Here is a 22,578-nt window from a genome sequence, read left to right as displayed (position 1 = left end):
AATCAAAGAACACAGGTTTTACTTTTAATTACATACTGGCAGCACAACTAGCATCAAGGCTTCCCCTTTCATTTTTTGTTTGTTAACATTTTGAAAGAACTCTAAAATTCTTAAAGTGTGGCTAATGCAAAAAGCAAGCTAGATCCCACGAGTCCATGGCCTGCTTCGGAGAACGTCATAAGCAAGTCTTAATTACAGCCAGTTACAAATACTACTGCAAATGAGAAGACGCAGAAGAAAACCAGAGAGGTGCTAGGATACTTCTTACCCAAGATTAAAAAGGAGGTATAGACATGCAATCCGTGCTGATGTCTACCAAAGAAGTCCAGACAGCACTTCCAATTTTAGCTAAATTACACCCAAAGCAGTTATCAGGATAACTTAGATTAATCACATCCCAGAAGTTCCTAGAACCCCTAAACATGTGAGGTGTCCAGCAGAGATTTCCCACCATACAGAAAGCTATGTTAAGCAAGTGTCCACTCATGAGGCAGACTGAAGTCACACTACTGCCAAAATTTAGGAGCAAAACAAACTCTACCTGATGAGATTATTTCCTTCTTCTGGCTTCGATGTGACATTGTCAAACAGCTGGTGGAAGAGACCATTATCAAGATACTTCATTGGCATCAGTGAACAGCTTAAAGTGTACACTATTACACAGCAGTGAGAATTAACAGACACCTCAGAATAACGCTCCAGACCTTTCTATTTAGGGTCCTACTAGGATACACGTCTACTAGAAAGTGTTGTATGCCCACACACTGGAGTCTTGGTGAAAGGGTAATTGCCAATTTAAATAATAAAAGTTGATCATCTTTTGCCCCCCTCCCCCCTTTTTTTTTTTTTAAAAAAAACCCAAAACCTCCTGCCCTGCTCTCAATATGTCATCAGTCCCACTGGTGTAGCAGGGAGGGGGAGAGACAGAAAGCAAGACAAAGGAAAAGCTATCCAGAGCTTGTCCTCTCAGCTTCATGCACTCTGCGTGGATATCCACTAAGACATTAACATCAATCTTGGGAATTAAGCAAACTTACCAATTGAGCAACAACGTGTGTCGCAGTATTTTTAACTTCAAGAGTGTGACGGCTCCCCCCTGGCAAGTTGATCACTTGAGTTGCAGTTTTATCTCCAAAGATTACATTTAATGATTTCAACTTAGAAGTCTCAAATGTCAAGTAGTTTGTCTACAAAAACAAATTAATTGCTATGAGTTTTCACGCAACTTCCTATTTGTCTACACCTTTGAGGGATTGTTATGGACTCAGGGGGTCAGTAGCTCATAGGGTTGTTACTTCTGAAGTGCCAGAGATGGTGAGCATCTCCCAGCTACCATTTTTGTTAGGTTTTCTACATCAAGTACTTCTTTCATTTGATCATTATTTCTTTCATGACACAAACTTCGAAGTCACATGAGTTTCCCACAAGCATTATGGAATAGATTTGTATTTTCCTGTGTATTTCTTGCTCCAGATAGATCAGGCTTACCACTGCCAAGTAAAATTCTATTTAGCTACAGAGACAGCACTACCATAAGATGCAGCATTTTCCAAAACACACCACCTTCTAAGAGATGTAAACGCAAACTGCATCTTTATGATTTCAGCATAATAGGGTTGACTATTACCAGGACAGGTTTTAAATATTTTATGCTGATGAAATATGTTTATTAATGTTTTAAATATTCCAATATATTAATGTAATACTAATAACCCTTTTGTTTTATACAATTATAAAAAGCATTTTATCATCCAGATGTTTTAGGCAAGATGTCTCTATAGTAGAGAGTGGAGCATTTTGCACCCTTCATTTTCAGGTGTCATGGTTCTATCAATTCCGTATGAGCATACAGTTTTAGTGCCCTTGTCTTCTCCTCACAGCTCGGTTTTCATGTAAGGCAGAAGTTGGAGGAGGATGGAATAGGGTTTCTACTCTTATATGGAAAGAGGACTGAAGGCCAGAGAACACACTTCCTAACATCCATTATTGAAAATGTCAACCAGCTCCACTACATTTTTTCTGTCAATACAGCTATCAAGGTTGTGCTGTAATAGAACCCAAAAAGGTTCTTTGACAGCAAAATTTGAAGCTTAATATGTGTGATGTAGCCACAGAAAAAGCTCCCTGTTCAATTAAGTGATCACTCACAGTAAGAGCAGTAATTTACTAGAGGTGAATGGACTTTTAGTGAAGAAGGGGGTGTTCTTGTGGTTAGGAAATGGCACCTCTTTTCAATTAGTTCAAAAATCACTGTTAGTTTTCTTAAAGTTTCTTGAAAAACAAAAAAAACCTCTCACCAACACAAACTAATACTACTTGGAATATTGAAAGAGTTACCATTTATTCACTCGCTGTGTTTTCAGTAACAATTCATCCCACAACACAACAGGAAAAATCTTTAACATGAACAGAGAAAAAAGACTATAAAAGAATTGGTTTTGAACCATTAGTTAAGAATCATTTTGACTTACTCCATTAGATTTATTTGAACCTGCTATTCCTCATCTCCCCTTACTTACCGACTCTCTAGACGTTACATTCACGCTCTGATGTTGAGGTTCAAACCAAACAGTCGCACCATTGGTACCTAGATTTGTTACTTTGATTTGGGATTGCCCAGCTGCAGGAAAAACTGGAAGAGTTTTCTGTAGGACAGAAAAGAGTAAAATCAGTGCCCTATCCTAGGTCACATGGGAAAAGTACTATAATTACTGTGATCTTAACTACCTCACAATAAAAATTAGCCTTTGCCCCATGATCTGTGATTGTCAGAGGGGTGTAGCTTTGATCATGGACTTTTACTAGTCTCACAAGCTGCCCACCTTCCCCTGAGGCAAGAAGCCTCTCATCCACTACAATTCTACCAGGGCCAGATGCGGTTCCCCTTCGATTACATCCTGCAGCATACCTTCACTTCTAAGGTCACTCTACAGTTCAGGGAATGTTTTCCCACATCCTATGGCAGTCTGGGTTCCCAAGTTCCTTTGTACTACGTTTGACTCATTTTCCCCAAGCGCTGGTGCTGCTGAACTGGGTGGACTGACGTGTGGGTGCTGCCTGGTGGGATAGCCCAGAGAAATAGAACTTCTGGAAACTCCACTTTCCACTGGACCCAACAGTAAACAGCTTCTGCTCTTGCAGAGGCGCACGAATTATACCTTTTTGCCATTCTGCCTCAACCTTACCTCTCTTCCCATACTTTTGTCAGCTTCAATCTTTTTAGGTACATCACACAACAAAAATAGGTCCACCTTTACCATTCTGTAGGAGATTCTCGTACAATGGTCTGGGAAGTTACCAGCTTTGAGGAAGCTTCTGCCCAATGCCATTAGGGGTGTGTGTGTGCACAGTTCTGGCCTTCTGAGCAGGGCATTCAGGGAGACAGCCTGGATGGGTCTGTACCAGCTGAAGGAGAGACCCTTCACTTTCAACTTCCAGAGGCAGGGTTGAACACAGAGCTTGTTTTGCTGCTGGACTCAGGCATCAAGGACAGACTTTCTCAGTTCTAAAGCTATTTGAGAGCTGAGAATCTCACCTTGATAGTGCGCAAAGACAGGCAGGCACCTCTGGATGGCAATGCAGATCTTAGGATGCAATGGATTACCTCCCAGAGGTGCTGGCAACTCCCAGGCTACAGGGGAAATGTACATCTAGTTCAGGCATGACACCTCCCTTTGGGGAAAGGAAAGTTAGGTGTGATGTTCCTGCCTTGAACAGTTATCATCTTTGCTCATGCTGTGATGCTGCTTCCCAGACAGTCACACTTTATCTCCTGTCCAAATAAGAGAAGTACAAAGCAGCCTTCTGGTAAGCCAAACAAGCCTCTGGTTTTCTTTTTTTTTTGTCTCAGCTTAAAGACCTGGGATTGCTTTTAATGTGTGCTTTATATTAATGGCAGATGTTTTGCAGGACGGTGTTCAAAACTAGTTAAATTTCTTATGCTAATCACATCATTGCAATATACACTGAATATGTTCCCTCCCTCTACTTCTGTGCTCATATGCTTGGTTCTGAACTTGGGAGTCTTGGCTTATTTTCCCTTCAAGCGCATTTTGTTCTGCATCAAGAAGTAAATATTAACAGTAGATAACCTGCATGTGGCTGAACTTACGTCTATTTGCACTTGCACAAGGGCAGCAGCAATAAAAGCCAAAGATGCGAGGAACATACCGACAGTGATCTTCCTCAGGGGCCTAGTACAGCGACAAAACACATATGTGAGTTAAGACAAATATTAATGATGCTTCAGCTGTTAGTTTTCTTTCCACAGTGGGAAAATCAAACAGCCACAACTAGCACATTAACACCATCCAAAAGGCCTGATGTTACAGAGAGTGTTCTGCTAAGCTTGATTCCTCACAGTTACACCATCAGGAAATATATCTTGCCCACAGCACCTTAGTAACCTGTTACTCTGCATCTAGTGGGTTCAAACATTGAACATAATTATTAGGTTTCTGGAAAAGTCTGATTTGCAGGACAAAAAACACCCAATCTACTATGGTTGTTAGCTTTAAATTAACAAAAAGAAGTTATGCCTTTTAAAGGATAACTACTTGTGTCTATATTGCCATGTTTAAATCAAAATAACGTTGAACAGAAAGTCAAGGAAATATGTTGAATTGGGAGATAGCTACTGACATTCAGGTATTCCATAAGGCAAATTTAAGGTAGATAGATATTTTATTTATGGTATCATTTGTCACATGTAGTGTCCACAAATCAATGACTCTTTCCAGCACAGCACACTCCACCTGCTCTCCACCCCCTCGATCATTTTTCATAACTAGATGAAAAAAACCAGCATTGCACCTTAACTCTGTAAGGATTGACTTAAGGACAATATTCTCTTCTGCCCCTCCAACTTGCAAGTGCTCACCACTTCATTATCAACACAAGAAATAGTGTGCAATGCCCTCTGAAACTACACCTAGAAGCATGCAGTGAGCCAGACTCCTCACTGGGACTGAAGAGGAAGCATCTTCAGGTAGTTTTGAGCCCAAAATGTGACACATGCTAAGGATGGATGTTTTATTTCTACTACTTATACTTCGTGAGGGAGATGGGGTAGACACCAGGAAGATGGAAAACACTAAACATAATCTCTCCTGCAGTCAAAAGATTCTGCCCTTAACTGGAATATAATGTTACTTTACTATTAGATTCTCTTCCTCTAGTCTGTAGTGCTTGTATAGTACTTTCAGAGTCATATATATACACACACACATATATCTTTAATTTTAATTTGTTTAAAATGTTAACCCCATTTTAAATACACTAGTATTTGGTCCTTAGCTGAGTGCTTGCTCTTGTTCCTTTAGGGCTGGAAGAGCAGTTTAAAGACACTGCTAAATTGAGCCTCTTTGGAAGTCAGGTACATCAACTTACGTAAAATTGATCTTGCATTTCTTGATTAAAGGATAAATCACAGCATCTACAACTGGGACCATTACAATAATCAGGATTGGATTGACAGTCTGTTGAAGATGAACACAAGAAGGAAAAAAACTAAGTATTTTTCAAAGTCTTTTTAAAAAATGAAGGGTAAATATCAATATATATTTGGGAAGTACTTAGAATTGGCAGACAGAAGATTACTGTACCTGCATTTGGTCTGGCTGAATCTGAATAGCTCCCTGGTGAAGAAAAGATAAAAGAGGTTTTAACACCATGCCATCAAATAAAAACTGATCTAAAAAGTGAGCGTTAATTAAGAAAAAAAAAGGCAAGAATAAGTAACCTACAAAATTCCCATCCATTGTTGTGGCTTGCAGTGTCCATCTTGACCCCTTAACAGAAGAAAAGAAAGTTAAATGGCACATTAAATCAGTCTTCCAAAGTTCCTCTTGAAATGTTTTCATATGTGAAATGTTTTCATATGTAATTGTTGGGAAAGACGTGCAATGTAATAAAAAATAAAGCTAGCTTGCCACAGGAGTATTCTTACTCTGCAACGTCAACATTTGAACAGTGATCCCCATGGCCCATTTCACTTTTATTTCCCACTCTATTTCACAAAACTTTAAATATTTAGATTCAGAGATTAGCTGTAGAGATAGCACAGACACTGTGCTTAGAGCACTGCTGTGTGCTATGCACGGAGGACACCAGAGCCCCTTTGTGTTGCCTTCGAGTCCAAGCACCCCACACCACTGGCACATCCATTCGTCCTTCCTTCACACAGCCCAGCAGGGAGCCTCCAAGCCAGGGCTGGATCTGCCTTGAGCCCTCTGCCCAAAAAACCTGCCTATAGCCAGGTCAAGCAGGGCTGACTCCCAGCCTGAGCCCAGGGTGCATCGCTGCATCTGTGGCAAGAGCCTTTAACCACCCGTGACACACCACTGTGAAATGTGATAGCTATTATTCATGTAATGAGCATTTAGTGCTGAATTTCACAGCAGTGTTGCTCATTTGGAACCAGTCAGACAGTTGCAGCTCACTGGCACTAAAGCAGCACAATCCAGGCAATCTGGACTAAACTTCCTACACTCTGCCTTAGATAAAGCTTCCAGCCCTTGATTCTCTCAGACACCCTCCCTAAATTCATACTCCAACACTTAACGATGAAAGCCTGCTTTCGTGAGTTCTGAGCACTTGGTCCACCCCGTGAAGGAGAACCATAGCCTTATGCTTCTGCTTGAAGGTGTGACGTATTTGTAAGTATTTGGAGTGATTAGGCCAACTGGCAACAAACTCATTTCAACCGCAACTCTCCAGAGCATTTACACTAGAACTTCACATCGCATCTCACAACTGAGTGACAGAAAAGCTAGAACTTAGAAAGCTTGAAACTACAGTTTCATCCTTCAAGTCCTGGATGATGCAAGATGTGGAGAGGCCTCAGTCTCTGAATCAGTTCCAGACACATCCAGATAAACTGAGTTCCCCTGGCTGCAGAACATTCCGTACTAACATGACTCAGTAACTCACATTAGAACCAGGTTAAAGAATTTGCAAAGAACTGTTTTTTCACCCTCCCGTAGGCAACTTCCGTGGCTGGTGACCTCAGAGTACGTAGAGTGACACAGTACAGCTATGAATGCAAAGCCAAGTAATTCCTACTTTACCTGCTGGTCAAAAAGTGCCCAGAACATGGGAAGAGGGATGTAAAGGAAAAGCACCTTCAGTACCATCTTAGTCTGAGCAATCAGTCGTTTCTGCAGCAAGTGAGAATTAGACAAGAGGAATTAGTCAAAAAAAAAAAAGACAGTTGCGGATGGCTATTTGCAGCACAGCAACAGGTAAAGACACATCACGTGATGTTTACCCACATCCTAAACTTTGTACATTGTGGGTATTTGTGCTGATTTCTGCAGGTGTGGGAAAGGCTGTGGATTAAAGGTGACACTCTTATCAAAGAGCTTTGTGCCTCTTGGCATGAGATTCAACCCTAAATGCTGCATTGTTTTTCTAGGAAGGAGGCATTGAGCGATGGGTGACTGAGGAATGCATTTCACACATGAAAAATGCAGGCAGGCAAAAAGAAAATAAAGGGGATGGGCTAAGGTTTGTGCTGCCTTTGACAATGGGGTAGGGTGGATAGGAGGCAAGGGACATAGTTTGGGACTGTGGGACACAGTCATAGTAAGGAGCTTGTACTGAGGCTAGGGAGGTGCAGTATTTATCCACTTAAGCTGGAATTCCTAAGCATAATTCTACAGTTTGATCCAGAGACAAGTGTTATGGCCCTACACATTAGCCACAACAGTCAACACCATGCCTATTTTTCCCTTCTGCAGTCATTAAACCAGCATAATTTAAGCCACTATACTGAAAGAAACAAGAGTTGACAAGGATAACGCTTGCTATTTTACTAACTCAAACTAATAGGTGCTTGTATTTGTTCAAGAAGGGAAATAGTCTTTTCTTCAAAATTCCAGGGGCAGCCCATGATCACAAGGAGCATCCACTCACAGAGCTCTGGTTTCACCTACAGGAGTTGTTGGGGTGACAACCTGCCGTTCCAGGGGAGCACCGAGGTCTGGTCAGACCATTAGCTTCTAAATGATTGAGAGGCCCAAAACTATTTGCCCAGCACTCGAGGTAGTGGATCAGAGCAGACAGAAGAGAATCCAAGGGTCAGGGGATGTTGTGGCACAGGTGTGCTTATGCAGTACTCACGTCATACTTCTCACTCGCCCAGTCTAGCCAGTGTTCTCTCTTGGGGAACTCCTTGCTGCGATGCCGGAACCGGTTTTTGATGGCAAACTGAGGAGAAACAGAATTTTATTTAATGGCATTACAAATATTTGTAATGCTAGAAGCTGTTTCGTCATTACAGATGACACTCCTGCTTTAGAGGGTGCTAAAGGTGTCTTATTTCTGTTACCTGCTTTAGGTATCTAAAGGAATATTGCATTTAAGGCCTCACACTGCATATCCAGTGGAGTGTGCACCCAGGCTTAGGTGAACCAAACGTCTCAGAGTGGTCTCTCTCAGCGTGGGTTGCTGTTAAGGACTTGAAAACCAGCCTACTTCAGACTGACACATACAACAAATAGAAGCATGTCATACGCACAGATTTTCAGAGCTGAATGGCTGTGAGTACATTTCACCATGAGATGATGTAGATACTGTAGATATTCCTTATACCTTGACACTGAATATACACAAATACAGTCCCCAAAAAACTCCTAAGACTTTCTGCACGGAATAATACGCAAGGCTGAGCTGGGCATCAGGGGCAGCGCCCTATGTGATGACCAAAATCACCTATAGAGGTGACTGCCAAGCACTGGAACAGGCTGCCCCTCCACCTCCTCCAGGTGGTGGAGCCACCATCCCTGGAGGTATTTAAGAAACAAGTTGATGAAGTGTTTAGGGACATGGTTTAGCAGCAGATTTGGCAGTGCCAGGTTGATAGTCGGACCCAATAATCTTAAAGTATTTTCCAACCTAAATGGTTCTAGTGTTTTGACATTGCTATAAACAAGCTGGAAGATCTGCATGGGGAATGAAAAAGCCTCTAAGTTTAAAAAAAAAAAATCCCCTGATCCCAAAGTTGAAGTACTGCAAAGTTTTGGACATGCAGTGCTATTCATGCAGGTTTGGCTCCCTTCCTTGTGCTGGCATGTAACACCCCAATCTCCCTAATACAGTAGGGATCAATACACCTCTTTGTTCTTTTACAATGTTCTTTTAATGAGCAATAAATTTTTGCTGATAAGAGATACTAGTAGCTCTGCTCTTGACTCAGGTCAAGGTATGTTTGTCTCTTACTACAGGGCTGCATAAAAGTGCACAAAGCAGAAAGGAATGATTCCCAGAAGTTGGGATAAGCTTTTACACATCACTGACATCTTACTTGGTTTCCTTTCTGTATAAAGAAAGATATAAACCAAGATACAGAGAAATAAAAAGGCAGTCTAAATCTGGAGGTGTCAGTAAGAAGCCTTCTGTAAGGAAAAAAGTTAAAAATCTTGTTGTCATCCTCATATTTTGACAGATTTCTGATCAAAGTAACTTTATTGAACAGTTTTTTAAAATTGTGGCTAGGGTTTTTGGGAACACGAATATTACTTACTCCAATGCATTTGAAAACTTGAATCATGATGTTGCCTTGAGGTTGAACTTTCTTGTACATTCCACTTCCAATTATGAACACAACTACAACACAAAAAGATACCAAAAGCAACTCATGATTAACTGAAAATAGCAGCAAATAGTTTAGTATGGAAACTATAACACTCAAAGAGATACAACAGGGTGGGATTAAGCCTCCTAAGGAGCAATAAACATGCCTACTGGCATGTTATCATACAGTTAAAAATCAAATAAATACAGAGATTGCTTCTATTTAAGACAAAGGACTAAATCTGGAAACTCTCATGGAAAGCCCTCAGCAAGATGTTAGCTTAAGTGAGGTATGGTCAAAACGAGGATTCAGATCTTGGTTCTGGCCTTGCTGTGCCAGACTAAGCTTTACAGGCTCCTTCGCAGGAGTCCAGGGCACTGCAACGCGCATCACGCAGGTGCACATGAGGCTCTGTCACAGAGGACTCAAGGTGTCCCCAGCTCCCATGCTCAGGCACATTCCCTGGCCTCACCCTCCCATGTGTGGGGCAGGACATGGGAAAACCCCCACAGCCGCCATCCACCCCAGGCTGGGTGCACAGGCAAGATGGGTCACCAGTAGCTGGAAGCCCACATTGGGTGGGCTCCTGGTCAGGACCATGAAGGACCAGGATCAGAAGGGATATGGTAGTACACTGTGGTGTTAGGAAAAGCGCCCCTCCCTGTTCCCCCCTCTCCAGCGCAAGTTCCTTGGCCTTTGTGCTGCAGCAGAAAGGTTTAGGGAGTGACCGGTAATGCAGGTGTTCAAGAAATGCTGACCTAGCAGCATGGCATTTCTCCTTCACAGGGACAGTTGCCGTACACCATTCACTCTATCCTGCACCAAAATGGTTTCCAGAAAACCCCATTTTCCTCAGAGTTCTCACATTACATTCAAAAGATCTTTTGTATTCACCCTTGAAGTTCAAGAAATATAAACAGTAAATTGCATAATGTACAGAATTTAATGGTATATTTTTGTGCCTCTCCCCAGCCTCCTCAGTCTTTTCTGGTAAATCAGTCTCTTGTGTAAATGAGAGTGCTTCAGGCTAATCCCACCACCCCACCCCCAATAAAAAGTTTAAATCAAAATTTACAGAAACAATCAGGTATTGTTAGAGGTTGACACCTGTAGATTTCTACCACTTTCTCAGAATGAGATCATCATCTAGCCATGCCTATGACTGAAGCAGCAAGATGGAAACAATCCCACTTACCCAAGGAGATAGCCATGAGGGCAGCAGGAACTCCAAAAGCTAGTGGGTAGCACCGCTGTTTGCTGTGAATGCCACACTCCTGAGCTGAAGTACAGAGTAACATTAGATAAGAGTCCCAGCGAGCACTGCCAGTATTTTTACAGAGAGCTTCTGTTCTTTGCACTCATTGTGAACTCAAGGAAGAAAAAAAAAAAATCTCTACTGATACTGACAGAGTAGAGGATCAGAATCCAACTTACCTTCTATTACTGTAAGAGAGAATTATGTACCACAAAAAAAGTCACAGAACAGCTGAGGTTGGAAGGGACCTCTTGGGGTCATCTGGTCCAACCTCCTTCTCAAGCTGTGCCACCCAGAACTGGTTGCCCAGAACTGTGTCCAGATGGCTTTTGAGTATCTCCAACGATGGAGTCTCCACAACCTCTGGACAACCTGTGCCAGTGCTCAGTCACCCTCAGTGTGAAAAAGTGTTTCCTGATGTTCAGAGGGACCCTCTTGTATTTCAGTTTGTGCCCATGGCCTCTCGTCACCACTGAGCAGAGCCTGGCTCCATCCTCTCTGCACCCTTCCTGCAGGTATTTATGTACATTGATGAGATCCCCTGAGCCTTCTCTTCTGCAGCTGAAGAGTCACAGCCCTCTCAGCCTCTCCTCAAAGGAGATACACAATTGGTTTTACACTGAGGAGTGAATGAATAATCCTACTAGAGTAGTCAAATGCATGTTCTTGGTGAGAAGAACTAGATTACAGAAGTTCTGGGACAGGTTCATGAACGAAGATTTAGGTCACATAAGGGTAGCTTTTCGAAAAATTTCTCATACGCCACCACCCCACACACCTCCCCACAGTAGTCAATGATTTGATTTTATAGACTTCAGGCACACATCCTGAAGTGATGCTCAGAATGTCGACATAGGCACTAACGAGGAAAAGTAAAAGACTAAAGGTAATAATTTTCTTTTCACCATACTTCTAACAGGAGAATTAGGGAGTTATTTGGGGAAAACAATATATTAACTTGCAGCTCATTAAACATCTTGATTTAGTTGTAGCAGCCATTACAGGACATACTGGTATCACTTTCCTCAGCTGAATTTGTCTGTCTTTCCAAGATAGTTTCCTGCTTGTATCAGCACTGAAGTAAACTGCGTGTTGTGCCTAATGCCCATCTCCTTCCATTTGGGAAACAGCTAGAATTTGCCTTAAGCAAACATCCAGAATGCTTCTGCACAGTCTGTTCCAGTCAAGAAATCCAAAGGCCAGGACTTCAACCCAGTGCTTTAGGGTTATTCCAGAACTCACATGCTGTTTTCTTTCTTTTGAGACAAACAGCCTGCCTCAAACACCTGCCAAGCATACCCATACAGCACCATCTGTGTCAGCTTACCACAAAAATCCATACGCATATGGATCAGTGAATTGTTTGCTCTCTGTTTAGGATCATGCTATTTGTTATAAGCAAAAGAGAAAATAACTTACTCCTTTAAAGATTTGAAGGACGTGATTTACTTTGCCACATGGATAAATGTGTTTCCATGTGCATAGATGCTTCTGTGCTTGGCATGGATATGCTTTAGAATTTTCTCCACTTCCAGAGCAGAGGGCTGTCCCTTCTTCCCTTCCCAGAAAAAAAAACCCCCACCAAAAAACCCCAGCTTTCCTGTGATGGTTTTAAAAGCTTTGAAAGAGGTGCCACGTTTGTACCTCCATGGTATGAAAACATGCTTTAGGCATACAAGTTGATGGCTGCAGCATGCCTCCTCAGATCTAGTACTCCTGATTCTAAGAGGCAATTCAGATCTCAAAACTCTTTCTGACACTTCCTTACCTGTGAGAAGTGGGATGACATACGTGAAAACGAGGTCAGTTCACCAGATAACTCCAAAAGGTGACAAAAAAACCCCCATTAATTTAAACCCAACTGGAGTACAACCCAATACTCATCCTTTCCTGATATTTAACTATGTTATAAACAGATATGTGGCCTTACCTCTGAGAATTGGGGTGATTATAGTAGATAGGAGACTTCCAGCATTAATGGACAAATAGAAGATAGAGAAGAATCTAGTTCTTTGTTTTTCCTACAGTAAAAGAAAAAGATATTTAGAAAGGTTCAATCAGAACCACGTTAATCAGCTTAAATTATTCAATCAGCAGCTTTTCACGCAGTTCAAGACAAATAGTTATCTGGCTCCTTCAGCTGCTCAGGAAATGCTACACTAATGTGCATATCTAAACATGTGTATTATTAGAATATTAAAATAACCAAATATTAGAGTATCTGTATGATTGAAAATGTGAAAGGCTGTTACCTGATCATCTTCAAACTGATCTCCACCGAATGCTGACACACAAGGTTTGATCCCACCAGTACCAAGTGCAATGAGGATCAAGCCAATCATGGACAGAGCACTGGGACAAAGCAGAAAAGAGAAAAAGGGGGGAAAAAATAAATCATTCAGCTTTCTCACAGTGTACATAAAAGATTGATTGCAAGACAGTTGAAATTCAAGTAGCATAAGTTTAAGGCACAAGATGTCCCACCCTTCATCAACCTGGAAAAAACCCATTTACAAGGCAACTCACATATGCACCGATAAATTATCAGGAGAGCCATCATGGTTGTGATCCGTCAGATCATTCACAGAGCTCACAGACATGACTGCCTGCCCAATTGTATAGACAATGGACAGGGAGACAATGGTCCTGTGACAAAGAGAGGAGATAAAAAAGTTATGTATATTAGCGTAGTTACACACAGATCATGTAGACTTTGGCTCATTTCAAAAGATGCTTAATATAGAAATGCAGTTAACAGATAAGATGTTACAGACTCAGCTTATCACAAGCTACTGTAGAAGTCTGCCCACGTACCTCTGTCACATTATTGTTATTCTGTTTGAGTTTCTAATTATTATTTTAGGTAGCCTTGATTAAACAAACAAGGCAAGATGACACAAATGGCTTCTGCAGGTATCACCAGGTCACAGGAGATGTTTAAATATCTTCATTGGTTGCCATATTAATAAGTGCCATTACCATATTTCATATATAGTGAAGTTCAAATGGATTACTCTACAACCCTGAAGTATGCCACTTACACTGACTTTATTATTGTTTAAACATTCTCTATGTACTTTTATTTTTAATTACTCCTTGCAGCTAAAATATAAAATCTACCTTAAACATGTAAACTCCCTCAGAGTCACTGTTGTGAATAACTGCTCTATCTCAACTCCAGTCTCTCAGCTGCAAGTGTACCAACATCTTTAAACTCGGGGCTGAGACCACCACTGAGAAGTACAGACCACAGGCTTTCAGCCTGACTTTCCTCCGCCATGAGGTTTCCTCAGAACGTACTACTGCAGAAGCACCAGCCCAATCTATACCAAGTGGAGCAACAGTGAACCTGCTATTTAGTAGATAAATTAGGACTTTTTTAAAAGCACTTCCATATAGTTACTTTAGTTGCTTAATGACTTGAAAGCCTCCAACTGAAGTTTAGGTTTAAGTGACCAGGAGAAACTTCTGGGTTTAACTTGTGAGGCTCATGAGCATGCTGTGAAGACAACACTTACATAATGGGCACTGTATAGATGGTACCCAATTAGACATGTAACTGTGATTTCTGTATCATTTTCCACAAGGATTTCACACCTAACAATACGTGAGCAGATCCCAGCATGCTCCATGGCAGACATTGCACAGAATACATGGCTGTGTCATGTTTGAGTCTCTCCTATAAGGGTGCCTAACAGGGCTTGGGTGACCTCCTCTTCCTCTTGTCAAGATAGATTTTGGATTCTATTTTTTTTTAAATAAATTGTTTCAGCCTCTCTCATGGCACCCTGCTGTATTTTAGGGCATTTATACATCAAACCCAGCAAGTTATTATACCCAAAAGCATATTTTGTTCCTATCAAACTTAAAATTCCAGTTTTAAGACCTAAGCCTTCCTACCAAGCTCCTGTTAAGGGTCTGTTGGCTGGGGTCTTGCAGTTGTGATACACAAGTACCAGAGCAGAAGGGATCATAGAATTGTTTTGGTTGGAAAATACCTTTAAGATCACTGAGTCCAACCATCAACCTGACACAACCAAGTCTACCTTAAACCATGTCCCTACACACTATATCAACTCATCTCACATACTTCCCGGGATGGTGACTCTACCACTTCCCTGGGCAGCCTGTTGCAGTGCCTGACAGCCCTTTGATATCTTGCATCCATCTTGAAAAGCTTCATCTTGATGAAACAAGTAAAAACCAGAACAGATTAAAACTGAGTGTGAGTACACACTCATTCAAGCTGCAGCCTGTATGTATCAAGCTACTTGCAATGAACTTAAACTGCTTGGGCTGACTCTGCAGAGGACACTTGGCAGTGGTTGCTGCTCTGGGCTCCCAGAGGCTGTCACCACAGTGGAAGATGGTGCAGCCTTCAGCCAACCAATTGCACAACCAGCTTCATCTCTAAACTCAGAGATCTTTGACAAGTCAGCTAACATTCCTAATTCATATCCCTCCATAAAATCTTTATTGTGCTTTTCCTGGCAAAGTAAACACTATTAGAATTACGACCTCAGTAAAGGTAAGAGGGATCAGGCTGTTAGAAATAATTTGGTTACATTTCAAAGCACTTCATTCAGCAGTCCTTTTCTGAACAGCTAGCACACAGGCAAAAACCCCAGAATTCATTATTTAAAGAGTTGCAACTCAGTAAAACCTCCCACTGAGCTGTCAAGTCAGTACCAAAGTCAAAGTATTTTAGAATATATCCTATGCCTCAGGTAACACAGATTTGACAATTCCACTGACTGCTTGCAATGGGTAAAGACTCAATCCAATGTAATTACAATCTCCAGCATCTATTTATTTTCACAGCTTGGTGAAGTCCTTGGCTTAATTTAGCTTACATTTTGTCCAAACGAGACAAAAACATGCACTATGCCTGCAAAGCCAACTACTACCCTTAACTGATTGGCAGAACCGTAACATCGGTTAACTTGCACTGTAGTTCCAGGTCTGAGCTTTGGGGAGGTGGGGGGAAGAAAGTCACAGACAACCCTGGAGCAGCCAATACCAGCTCTGAAGCTATTCTCAAGTGCTGGTCCAGGAGATGGTTTCAGTACCACTGAACTCGGCTGAGTTTTCGTATTTTTGGTTTTCTGAGGAAGCACTCACTTAAACTTTCCCAACCAAGAATCCGCAATGAGCGCGCCGAGGATGGGTGTCAAGTAGCACAGAGCAACGAATGTGTGGTAGATGGCTGTAGCCAAGTTGTCATCCCATTGCAGGAAGTACTTGAAATACAAGACGAGCACCGCTGTAGGAAGAACAACAAATCAATGGGTTACAAACCAGAGTCAGGGCTGGGGAAGTAATGGTCAGCATGGGGAGACACGGGACGTGGGACATACCTCGCATGCCATAGTAGGAGAACCGCTCGCAGAACTCATTGATGATGATGAAGAAGATGCTCAAGGGGTAGCCAAAGCAGCTTGGCTGGAAGCAAAAGACAGACCATGTGAGCCTGGACGGAGCTGTGCAACACAGACTAACACAACTCACTACAACCTACAGCTCGAGCAAGCTCGGTACAGACCCAGCAGGAGTGGGTAGGTGCTCAGTGATAGAGGCTGCACGAGATTCTGTGGAATGACACTGGTTTACATGAACCAGGAGTCAATTCTCACTTACCCCACTCAGTCCTCAGAGTTCTACAGACTTCTCAACTGCCCTTCATAAGGGATCCCTAGCCAGGCTACATTTGACATTCAGGTGTTGGACTATGCACATTCAAAATCTTTGGCATCAGACAGACCAATTTTGACTGCTGTCCAAATATATGCAAAAACCCAACTCAACTCCCACCATGCCAAACCCCCACAGCACACCAAAAGTGGAAGCCTGGGGCTATTTTTAAGTACCTCCAGTTGGGACAGAAACATTCAAATTACTCAGGAAAGCTCCCAATTCCTTACAAATATTCTGCTTGATGAAGAATCCTTTTTTCCTTCAAACTTGCTGATAGAACTGACTTCACTCCTAACCTAAGATGTCCTGGCATTAACAGCCGGATTTACTGAGCCTTCACCTGCTGTGACAGGCATCTCCACGGTCACCATCACACAGCTTGTGACATGGCTCTTGCCATTGCAAAGGAGGGGGGGGGAAAAAAAGCACACATTGGGTACAAGTCTGGCATGATTGGTAGAACTGGAAGTTTAGCTTCTGATCACCTACTTTTCTCAGTGGATGAATATATGATATAATTTCTATTAATATTACCAGGAAAGCAAGTTGAACCAAGCCTCCCTTTTTATCTTTTTTTATGGGTTTAATTCTGGAAACTGTAAAAAGCATGGACAAGAAAAAAAATGGCATTGCTTGTTTTCATGTTGTGAGGGTTTAGAAATAAAACCCACCCCTATTTGATATAAAACAGAAAAAAGTTAACTCTGTTGAGCAAAAAGAAAATTCTGCTTGACATCAGTAAATCAGAGCCCCCATGCCTCCAGCAAAGGCTCTGAACAGAGACTTAACAAACAACTCAACACTTCACTAGAGTTGTGTGCTACAACATGCTTTTTGTTAAGACTCCAAGAGAAATGAAAACGCAAGTGGAGAGAATAGTGCTGACTTAGTCAGATTCAGGCACGAGGACATCCAAGCAGCACAAACAGCACTGATCTCGGTTATCAGCTGAACCAAGGATATCATGCACATATCAGTATGATTTGATAAGCAGCTTCACTTAAGGCATCTGGCTTCAGCTGAGGCGAGAGCCAGGTAGGACTCATCTAGCTTTAGAGCAACAGAAATTAGAAGCCTAAGTAGATAACTAAAGACAAGTGACAAGTTTCACCTTCTCCACGGGCAGAAAGAGGTGTCTCCAAAGGAAGACCATCCACACATACCCCAGAATTACACAAAATTCACTTGAAGGTGCCTACTTCCCTCAGCTAAAGATGGCAGGAGCTCTAGACGACCAGCCCCAATTTGGGCACAGGTTTGGGTGGACTGGTGTTCGTACAGAAGAATGCCACCCAACCCTGACCATGCACCATCGCTAAGCCACACAAACATTCATGCTCTTGAGGAGGCAGCTGGGGAACCCCACTGTGAAGGCTTGGCTCAGCACGCATTAAATATACCCAAAAGGTTTTGATTTCAGCAGTTGTTGGGTCAGGACCTAGAACAGTAACCCACACTCCACAGCTGGTTTCTGCCAATAAAGCCTAGCTGGAGAGGAAAGGATCTCCCCACCTGAAGCAGGAGATAACCTTCCTTGTGTCTGGCCTGCCTACAGATAAAGAAGAGGCAGGGTAGTCCATCCCCACCAGAAACAGGACCCAACCCCCCCAGAAACTAAAAGTCTCACTAAAACCATTTTGCCTTTCTTGGGGTTCTCACAAACCTCCCTGGTGCTACACCATCACATCGCCCAACAGTTCACGGTTTAGACAGCATTACATGCTGAACTGGGGAGGTAACAAGCTTCCATCAAGGCTGGGTGGCTTAAAACAAACGCTAGTGGTTGCATGCCCTGCAGAGATGCCCTGCACTCACAGGCCAGCACAGCAGCCACGGGTGGGTTTTTACCGGCTGCCCCCCAGCTGGTGGGGGTTTGCATGTCACAGCTGGGGGCTGAGCATGGAGAGGCATGCAGGAGACAGCTACAGGCTCTCTCACAAGGTTAACAGCCCTTCTTCTATTTCTGAAGATCATACAAGCAAGGCTAGAATATGCAGTTATACCTTCATAATATATGACCTAGACTGTTCTTGGTTTGCCTAACTGTCCTCTTAAACCTCTTGTGCATTACACCTGTGCCTGCACACACATTTACTAAAACATTTTTGTGATCCCTATGGGCCAGAAAACACTGGATCCACCGCTGAAGGTGAGGTTTGATAACGCTCTCTATCATTCCCCTGCCAGGGATGCCAGGTACAGGTCTGCCACCACGCCGCTGCACAGCTTTGACTTTGGCTGCTGAAGAAGTCACTGAGCTGGCGAGAAACCCACAGGGAAAGTCTGCGGAGTAAAACCTTGCGAGATAAGAAAAGCAAAGGCAGAGATAGGGTTGCTGAGACAGGTGTCATTAACAGTTCAAAGATTCAAGGGGAAGAACATCAACACCAAAAAGGTAGAGGGGTCCCAAGGGAGAGTCAGCAGATGCTGACAGTTCACCCACACAAGGGCTGAGCTCCAGGGACCCTTCTCCTCCCAACTGATGTCTGCTCAGCCCGCAAAGGCTCTTCAGACATTCCCTCAGGGTGCTGAGTACACTAATCCTTAGCTGGGATTTAATGACCTACCAGGCTGTTTTGTGTTTGTTGGCCAATAACTCATTATTTTAAACTTCTAAAGTAAATTTAAAAGATATGTTTATTGTTTTTTGTGCACTGCTAAAGTTACCCAAACAACGTAACCCAAAGAGTCAGTATAGCAGTTTTTTTATTAGAGAAAACAATACTTACCGACTTGCCCTTACTATCACTTTTTGCACCTGTGGAGAAAAAAAACAAACACCACAACTTAATGGAAACATTCCTTTAAAACCACTGGAAGACACAGGAAAAGTTCAGCTCAAAACAAATCGTGAAACACAGTACTGTTCAGGATGAGTAAATCTTCAGTTTGTTAAAGGTGCAAGGAGGTTATTAGGAAAAAAACTTAACTGCTGTTTGTTTTTCAGACTATGCCTAGACTCACATACACCCCCAGGGAAAAACGAAATGGACTGATGAGACAAAGCATCCCACCCTGCCATGACTGCTCACCACACAGCATTCGAGGTGGTGGCAGACCACCCTATCACCCACAGAAGATGAATCCTGTTTTAGTTCACCCTCAGGAATGTTACCCTAATGAGTAAGGAATAGACTGAAGATACCCTGCCCAGGCTAGATGCCAAGTCCTGAAAAGGAATGAGCTTCCCATAGCTCGGACTTAAGGAGGGCTGAACACATGGCCCAACGGAGTGATCCATATTAACAGGCATTCCCATAGCGTGGAGATTAACCTAGGAAGCCTTGGAAGCACAGGAGGGGTCCCACTGAGGTCGGCAAGAGCAGACAGCTGCTTGCAGCCCTGAAGTAGCTTCCAGCTGCTCACAGCAGGCTTGCTTACCCTGGCAGCCCTCCAAGCAGTGTCCTGCGGGGCTTGCAGGGGACAGGCTCGAGGGCTGAGCTTACATGTTTCAGATAAAGGCCCTGTGCCCACATAGTGGGTATGTCAGCATTTCCTATGAAACCACATGAGTGCCTTCATTATCATTAAGATAAGACCAAGTACAAGACTTGAACTTTGAAATCTCTGCAAATGCAGCGTGCCCATAACAGATATCTATAAGAAAAATACATTTGCCAAGATCATTATTTAGTCCATAGTTCACAGCAGATGAAAACAGCTGACAGCAATGCTACAGTGTTTGGCATGATACTGAATAAAGTCGCTTTCAAAAATTATTAAAACAAGTTAATCTGATTATTTCCTTCACTGCAGAGCACAGCTACCTTCTCACAACAGGGACAGAAGGAGTATTGTGCAGGTAATTCAAGAATACAGCTTCCTAGAAACCAAGTAACACGCTGAAAGCGCTAACACACCAACTTCAGGGCACATGCAGATGCCCGTGTCGTTGAAATTAACGGCAGCATTCCTTACAACTCACGTGAGCAGATATACTGAAGGACACCAAGGCGCTAGCGATAGAAAATATCTTCAGAACAACCCCTTGATTATTCCCACTTGTTGAGCTTCCCAGCACACATGCATCATACTGCTGTTTTTTCATAACGCATCCAGGGAGTGTCAGTTTAGGCAGCTCACTCCTGTCTGTTGGCTGAGTCTTGGAAAATAATATCAAGGAACTTGGATTTGGTTGAGGGTTTGGGGTTTTTTTCCCTTTCCAGAGGGTAGGAGTATCACCTCAGCAAGAAACCCTACTGCAGTGGCATTTTTCTTTCTAGAAAACATTGACTGACCTCAGTGTTTAAGAGACACACTCAACCATTTCTCAACCATTGTGACTGGATCCCTCCCTTCTCCTTTTACAGCAACGGTCAGGAAATTCCTGATGGCATTATAGCCAACATTCGACATCTAAACCATCTGAGGAGCTCCAGTGTTGGTGCCTTCAGGGTTAGGCCTACAAAAGCCCAGAGCACCCAGCATTTCGTGCCAGTTTCAGGGATAAATCTGGGTTTTGCTAGCGGCACATCAGAGCAGTCTCTCCTTTGGGGAATCCCTGGTACCTCTCATTCTCTCCCCACAAAGAGCAACCCGAACAACTGCTTGTTTTCACCACAAAACACTTCAGGAATTTGGCATTTTCCAAAGTAAACCTCTAAGCAGTTACGCACTTTGTACTCCCTTAAGGTATTCTATTTTTAAGCAGACAGAAGGCACTCAGCTCTTGGCTTGAGCACTGAACCGAAGTAGTTATTCATCAGTGGGTCACTCTGCTCCTTCCCACACCTGCAGGCAACATGGGGCAGGCTTCCAGCTCCGGCCCCTTCCCCAGCAGCTCCCAGCAGTCACAGAGATGCTGTGACATGCTACAGCTCTTGCAGGTCGTGATCCACACCACAAGATGGGAACACGTTGCCTTGCTCCACACAGTCACAACAGCAACTTCACCTGGTTAAAGTACTCCATGTTCCTGGCCAGGCTACCTCTGTACAAAACTCTACTGTCACCTAGGATGTTCCCGGCTCCGGACTGAGCCTGCTCTCCCACTGCCTGGCTCGTGGCACAGCCAAGCCTGTTGCTTCAGCACCTTGGAGCAGCCTTACAGCACCTACACAAGGATGCTGCTGCCATCAGGACAAGGGACTCCAGGAGTCTCTGCTTCACACCTGGCTCTTCCAGAAAGGCACCAACACGGAAACCATCAATGCAAACCTACAAAGCAGCAAACCCGATGCTACGTGAGCAGATGCAGCTGCATCAGGTTTCTCTCTCTCCCACAGATCCATCAGCATTTTCCCAGCTGGCTCCCAGGCCAGCAATACCCCGGTACCCCTCCAGGCAACAGGACTGCCAGGCTCTGCCTGCTCATTGCTAGGGTCACCGTCCGCAGCATGCAGCTTGATATGCCCCCTGAAGATGCGGAGACGCCCATTTTTGGGTACCTCAGCTTCCCCCCTTATGCAAGACAAGTTTCCCCAGCTCCGAGCCACTCGCCCCCGGGGAGGCGCACCCCGACACTACAGGGCCAAGGGTCCGGTGAAGGGTGACGGACAGCGAGACCCCTGAAAAGCATCGTTTGTGCCATTACTACTCAGTGTTTCAGTTCAGACGCAAGTGACTCTTCAGGATGAACTAGCTCGATAGGCTCTGTCCTTATCTGACTCCTCCAGCTGTGTTTGAAGAAAACTGATTAGCTCAGCCCTAGGTAAACTGTCTTGGGAAAAAGCATTGTTGGTGGTGAGGAACGCCGCTTGTCAGCTGCGCTAGGATTTCAAACTCCTTAAAAGTTTAAGAGGAACCTCCGCAGGTGGGGGCTCAGCCCGAAGAGCTTAGAGAAGCCAAGGCAACATCGCCAGGGTTTCGCGGGAGGCTCGCACGCGCTCGGCTGTGGCGTTGCCGGGGGGAGCGCTGCTCCAGGAAAAGGGGGAGCTGCTGGAGGAGCGGTTGCGGGAGGAGCGGTGGCCAGGGCGGGTGTCCGCAGGCTGGAGCCGAGCTCCAGGGGTCCAGCCCCCGGGGGTCCCGGGACCCCTCGGGCTGCTCACGGCTCCGCTCGGACACGCGTGTCGGAGGGAGGCGACTCTCCAGCTCCCAGCCCGGTAACCTCCCGGCG

General features: G+C 43.7%; 1 protein-coding gene across 1 annotated transcript; it reads right to left on the bottom strand.

Moving 5' to 3' along the window:
- Positions 1 to 537: 537 nt before the first annotated feature.
- Positions 538 to 21,900, bottom strand: LOC104512159 (solute carrier family 15 member 1-like). The gene is made up of 19 exons (XM_010155032.1): positions 21,799 to 21,900; positions 21,581 to 21,680; positions 19,244 to 19,281; positions 16,187 to 16,271; positions 15,951 to 16,092; positions 13,356 to 13,475; positions 13,082 to 13,181; positions 12,760 to 12,850; positions 10,770 to 10,853; positions 9,524 to 9,606; positions 8,122 to 8,208; positions 7,068 to 7,157; positions 5,745 to 5,789; positions 5,604 to 5,636; positions 5,389 to 5,477; positions 4,112 to 4,193; positions 2,520 to 2,645; positions 1,038 to 1,187; positions 538 to 591 (listed from the first exon to the last, which is right to left on the bottom strand). The coding sequence occupies exons 1-19, from the start codon at positions 21,898 to 21,900 to the stop codon at positions 538 to 540; spliced, it is 1,701 nt and encodes a 566-aa protein (XP_010153334.1).
- Positions 21,901 to 22,578: the final 678 nt, after the last annotated feature.

This window comes from Eurypyga helias, unplaced genomic scaffold, assembly GCF_000690775.1.
Source record: "Eurypyga helias isolate BGI_N326 unplaced genomic scaffold, ASM69077v1 scaffold36397, whole genome shotgun sequence".
In the NCBI taxonomy this organism is placed as follows: domain Eukaryota; kingdom Metazoa; phylum Chordata; class Aves; order Eurypygiformes; family Eurypygidae; genus Eurypyga; species Eurypyga helias.
This window is presented reverse-complemented; position numbering and strand designations above follow the sequence as displayed.

Bases quoted from the DNA above. Each gene is read 5' to 3' on its own strand.
- LOC104512159 (XM_010155032.1), bottom strand. From the start codon at position 21,900: ATGGGCGTCTCCGCATCTTCAGGGGGCATATCAAGCTGCATGCTGCGG. The intron at 5,637-5,744 runs GTAGGTTACTTA...TTTCTTCACCAG, and splicing joins CAACAATGGATGGGAATTTT to GGAGCTATTCAGATTCAGCC. The intron at 1,188-2,519 runs GTAAGTAAGGGG...TTGTTTTTGTAG, and splicing joins ATGTAACGTCTAGAGAGTCG to ACAAACTACTTGACATTTGA.